The 5,900-nt window shown below is 41.8% G+C and overlaps 1 protein-coding gene across 4 annotated transcripts in view; it reads right to left on the reverse strand.

Moving 5' to 3' along the window:
* Positions 1–5,900, reverse strand: part of dcun1d4 (DCN1, defective in cullin neddylation 1, domain containing 4 (S. cerevisiae)) — a 72,187-nt gene that overhangs the window by 31,991 nt on the left and 34,296 nt on the right. For 3 of the 4 annotated variants that reach the window (XM_043691125.1, XM_043691143.1, XM_043691134.1), the window contains exon 5: positions 3,060–3,154. In XM_043691125.1, coding sequence (XP_043547060.1) covers positions 3,060–3,154 — 95 coding nt within the window. Of the gene's footprint in view, positions 1–3,059; positions 3,155–4,434; positions 4,582–5,900 lie in introns of all 4 variants that reach the window. The other variant, XM_043691153.1, reaches the window with a different exon arrangement.

Genomic DNA, 5,900 nt, shown 5'->3' on the forward strand with positions numbered 1-5,900 from the left:
AGGCTCCCAAGCACTGATGATGTCGCCTAGCCAGGGGACGAAACGTCTGCAACAAAAACTTCCAGCTCGGCCATCAGAACCACAACAACGAGCACCCGAGCTACAAATCTTCGCAGAAACTTTGAGTTAAGATAGTTTAAAACAGGCATGCCTCTACCAGCATTTCAGGCAATGTTTTCAGATTCGACACCCCACCCTCAGGTTAAAAAGATATGTCCTCTATTAAAGGGAGAAGCCATCCCTTCCCATTATCTAATCTGTCTGTGCTGGTCAGGACTTTGAGGCATACAAGCAGAAATCCCCCACTCCCACCTCCTTTACTCTAAGGAAAACAACTTCAGCCTTCATACAACCACCCAAAGAATTGCAGGTGCTGGAAGTCAGAAATGAACACAGATATTCGGGAAAAACTGAGCATATGCAGGGTGAAATCTGTTTCAAAGCTTCAGATTCAGTAACCCTTCTTCAAAACTCAAGTTCTCATCACAACCACATAGCTTTTATATTCAGTTCAAAGTTTGGGTGAAGATTTGTAGCTCGGGTGCTCGTTGTTGTGGTTCTGTTCGCCGAGCTGGAAATTTTTGTTGCAAGCGTTTCATCCCCTGTCTAGGTGACATCCTCCGTGCTTGGGAGCCTCCTGTGAAGCGCTTCGGTGGTGTTTCCTCCGGCATTTATAGTGGCCTGTCCCTGCCGCTTCCGGTTGACAACCAGGGGACGAAACGTTTGCAACAAAAATTTATATTCAGTGCCTTCACTAACAGAGGCAAGTATGCCATATGCATTTTAACCACCTTATCTACTCTGGTCCTGCTGCCTTCAAGGACCTATGGATATAAACACATGGTCCTTTTGACCCAGTCTCCTTCCTACTGTTCTCCCTTGCCTAGTTAGCCTCCCAAAGTGCATCACTTCACACTTCGATTTGTTTTATTGATTTGCCTAAGTACAAAAAGAAGCTTTGCTTTCAGGCAGCACAGGGAGATCATAGTAAGCAAGGACATACAGAGCATAGGGTGCTTAGAGTGAGGGGTACAGATTATAAAGCACAGGGGGTGCTCAAGGCAAGATTAACATTAACATGATTAACATTATTTGAAGTTAGAGAGTCCATTCATTAGCTTAATAAAAGCAGGAAATAAGCTGTTCTTGAACGTGCTGGCATACATCTTCTGTCAGACAGGAGGTTATAGGAGAGCATTACCAGGGTGGGAGGGGTCTTTGACAATGTTTTTAGGATTACATTTCATTTGCTGCTTCACGAAGCGAAAATCATGTCCTATGGAGGAAAGGTTAGGCAGGCTAGGCCTGTGCTGTGGAGTTTAGGGGAATCTCGGCTAGGTAGATATCAAAATGATGCATACACTTGTGGGAGAATCTAGGACTAGGGATCATTTAAAGACGAGGGGTGCCCATTTAAGAGAGATACTGTCAGTGTTGTACAGCATGGAAACGGACCCTTCATTCCAACCAGTCTATGCTGAACATAATCACAAAACTAAACTAGTTCCACCTGCCTGCCTGCTCCTGGCTCGTCCCTCCAAACCTTTTCTATTCATGTACTTAACGAAATGCTTTTTAAATGTTGTAATTGTACCCACATCCACTACTGCCTCTGGAAGTTCATCCCACACACAATCCATCCTCAGTTCATAAACTTTGCCCCCTCGTGTCTTTCTTAAAATCTCCTCTCACCTTAAAAACGTTCCCTCTAGTCTTGAAATCCTCCATCCTAGGGAGAAAACAACTACCATTAATTCCATCTATACCCCTCATTATTTTATAAACTTCTAGAAGGTTGCCTCTCAACCTCCTACCCGCCACTGAATAAAGTCCCAGCCTCTCTTGCTAACTCAAATCTTCCATACCTGGCAAGATCCTGGTAAATCTCTTCTGAAGCTTCTTCAGCTTAATAATATCCTTCCTATAACTGGGCAAGGAGCAGAGTACATCAGAAGAAGCCTCACTAATGTTCTATACAACCTCAATTTAATTCCCAACTCCTATACTCAAAAGGTCTGAGCAAATGAAGACAAACGTGCTAAATGTCTTCTTAACCACCCTGTGATGGATGCAGGACATTTGGACAAGTACACGAATAAGAAGAAATGTTTGGAAGGATATGGGTCAAACACAGGCAGGTGCAACTAGTTTAGTCTGGGAACATGGTCGGTGTGGACTAGTTGGACCAAAGGGTTTCTGTTTCCAAGTTGTATGACTGTATGACTATATGACTATAACTGTGCAAACTAAACCCACCAGTTTATTAAGTGTTATTTAACCATGCAAATAACTGATACGACTGCAACATGCTAGTTTTAGCGAGTTTTGAGAAGACTTGTAGTTTTAAGTATAAACTTTAGAAATAGCAAGTCTTATACAATCTCCCCAACTAAGAAAGCAAACTTAATAATCATAGAATCCCTACAATGTGAAAACAGCCCTTGAGCCCAGCAAGTCAACACCTCCGAAGAGGCGTATCCCACTCAGACCCATCCCTCTACCCTATTATCCCACATTTACCCCAGACTAACACACCCCTGAACACCTGTGCAATTTAGCATGGCCAATTCACCTAACCTGCAGATCTTTGGATTGTGGGAGAAAACCAGAGCACGCAAGGAAACCCATGCAGACATGGGGAGAACGTGCAAACTCCCCACAGACAGACAATCACGTGGGGCTGGAACTGAACCCAGGTCCCTGGTGCTGTGAGGCAGCAACACTAACCACTGAGCCACTATGCCACCCTAAACATGACATTAATTGTCGTAAGTCATGCTGGCTCCACAAAGGCAGCAGAATACTCGGGAGCTTTGGTAGCAAGCGTCGCATCAATTATTCATTTGGGACTAAACACCAACTACCAATAACTTATGAAAGGTGGTAAGTTTTTTTTTAAAAAAAGAAATTCTTCCTTCCCTTTCCCTCCCATACATTTGTCTCTATCACTCAGCACATTTTGTGAAAACTCTTAGATAGTCCTGTGGATTCCAAGTTGACAGCCATCATCTTAAGGGCATATTGATTAGTTAGCACTGAACTCTAGCATTTACACATACCCGCATACTCATAGAACCACTCCAAGCATCGCTTAGTGGAGAACCCCTCCTCTTCAGGCTTCATCCTGTTAGAGTCTTGTTTCTTGTACATGGTGCTATAGAAAAGACAAAATATACCATGTAAAAAGAGTTCATCTTAAATTCTCTGATACTAGTTACCTGATTTTACCCATTAACTGTAGCATTTGGAAGCATATGCCTTTAAACAAGAGGGGTTTTCTGGACATGAACAGTACTTCAGTACTAACAATAAAACACTTTCTCCAGCAGATCTCTCCTCACATAAATAAGACACTCCTTTGTAGGCATAGTAATTACCATCTATCTAGGATAATACCTTCTGAGAAAGAAAGTCAGGAGACACTAAATTCTGAACAAAGTCCAAGAAGCAAGCTCCTGAAATTAAATGTTATACAAAAATTAGGAAAACTATTTAGCCTGACATTTCAATAAACCACTGATTCCCCATGACATCTCCAATTGAATATGTGCAAAGATAACTGGCAATTTAAATTTCATCACTGAAAGGCCTAGGCCATAAGGAAAATTTAAACTTGACTAAACCTTATCATCCTGTTCAAATCAACGTTCGTCCCCTTATTCGTACTAGACATCCACTTCCATCCAAAAATTCTCAGTTACAACTTACTTTTATATTTTAGTCTCCCTTTGTCATTAAAACATCTTCAAATATTCACTACACCTCTAAACACTTGCTTTGTCTCTTCCCTTTCCCACTTCAATCTGCAATCATAGATCTTTCAGCTATCTTGATCCTACTACACTCTAAAATTGTGCCTTAAAATGCTCTGCTATGATACAATTCTCTCAACATTCTTAAGCATCATTAAAATAATTTTTAGCCAATGCCTTCAGTTATAAAATTTCTGCTATCTTTCATGTTACTCACATCACAAATGCATTCATATTTATATTGCCCATTATGGTGTAATGTAAGCAGTTACTTCTTATGCTCTTCAAAGCGTTTGAGGCCACATGAGAGGGAGGTGATGCAAAGATAAACTTAGTACATTGCTGCAATGTTATCCTGGATGGTGCTAAGCCTCTTGATCATGGTTGCAGCTGTACCCACAGCAGAGACACAAGATCTGCAGTCACACTCCTAACATGTGCCTTGCATACTGTTGAAAGACTTTGAGAGGATCAGGTAGCCATTTGCAAAAAGGTAGCAAAGTAGAGGCACAACTTTAAATTTAGTATTTTGGAAAGGTTAATCAAACCAACCCATGACAACTGCAAGTTACCTTACAGCCAACCAATGGGAAATGAAAGAGTCTAAAATGCTATACTTGTTGTACTAACAAAAGTGCAACATAATCAAAGCTGAAGCGAGTGTTAAATCAAGTAAAAAAACCTAGTATTTTGTCTCTGTAGATTAAGCACTGTAGTCATTAGCCCTAAGGAAAGGAGGCATCAATTGGCATCTTCACTGCACATCATTTGTTCATTCTTCAGCATGGATCCATCAAGTAATTCCCTCTTCAAATGACAATCCCCAAGTCTGTAGAAAGAGATAAAAGCAATATTCTTGGTCATATGACATCCTATAACCTCCTTTGTCAGTGTGCATAAATGATTGCACTCTACACATATCGAGCATCAAGAACCAAATCTTGATGTTACGAAACTGCTGGTTGAACTAGAGTTTCTGTATAGATTTGTACACAAGAATCACGTCTTGTTTCATAAACAGAAGTTAACAAAAAAAAACACGACCGCTGTATCTAAAGATAGTCCAGAAAATAAAGTCACAAGGCCTCAAACCACAAGTCCATGCACAGAATCCAAATGAAGCTTTGGAGTCAGAGTGTAGGAAGCAACAAGGGTTTGTCCCAGATTCACCACTGGGTTTACAAAGCATACCTGAAACGATGAGGAGAAAGTGAGGTCTGCAGATGCTGGAGATCAGAGATGGAAATGTGTTGCTGGAAAAGCGCAGCAGGTCAGGCAGCATCTAGGGAACAGGAGAATCGACGTTTCGGGCATTAGCCCTTCTTCAGGAATGAGGAAAGTTGGTCCAGCAGGCTAAGATAAAAGATAGGGGCCCCACTTTCCTCATTCCTGAAGAAGGGCCCCACTTTCCTCATTCCTGAAGAAGGGCCCCACTTTCCTCATTCCTGAAGAAGGGCCCCACTTTCCTCATTCCTGAAGAAGGGCCCCACTTTCCTCATTCCTGAAGAAGGGCTAATGCCCGAAACGTCGATTCTCCCGTTCCCTCGATGCTGCCTGACCTGCTGCGCTTTTCGAGCAACACATTTCCATATCCAATTCCAAGTCTTGCCAATAGCAGTCGCCAAATAATTTGCTTTGTCTGTTGCTTGTGAGCTGTCCCTGAATTCCCTCGTCGAATATTTGCATCATCCTCCCTTTAGTCTACTTGTTTGTCTCGGCTGGAGTTTTGCTGCTTCTCTCTCAATTCTACGGGAAGGTCCTGTCATTGCTGTTCCAAAGTCATTCCTTCTGGTTTCATCTTCCAGTCAATTATTGCCAGCTCCACTATCGTGCAGCTGAACTTGCCTTCTTTCGACTGTTATACTGTTAGCTCAGAATCCATGTTCTCCTTAAAGATTGCATTGTACGTTCCAGCATGTCATGGTCACTGATCTAGGAATTTCTTTAACTTTAGCACCCTTATCAAATCTATGTCACTGCAAAACAGTAAATAATAAACTGTCTCTTCTGCATGGGATCCACCAAAAGGTGCTGAAAGAAAACGTCTCATAGACGTTCTACAACTAAGTTTTGATGCGATCCACGACCAATCTGATTTTGCACTCTATCTGAACATTGAATTCAATCATTATTACTGTAATCTTGCCT

The sequence above is a fragment of the Chiloscyllium plagiosum genome, chromosome 1, assembly GCF_004010195.1.
Source record: "Chiloscyllium plagiosum isolate BGI_BamShark_2017 chromosome 1, ASM401019v2, whole genome shotgun sequence".
In the NCBI taxonomy this organism is placed as follows: domain Eukaryota; kingdom Metazoa; phylum Chordata; class Chondrichthyes; order Orectolobiformes; family Hemiscylliidae; genus Chiloscyllium; species Chiloscyllium plagiosum.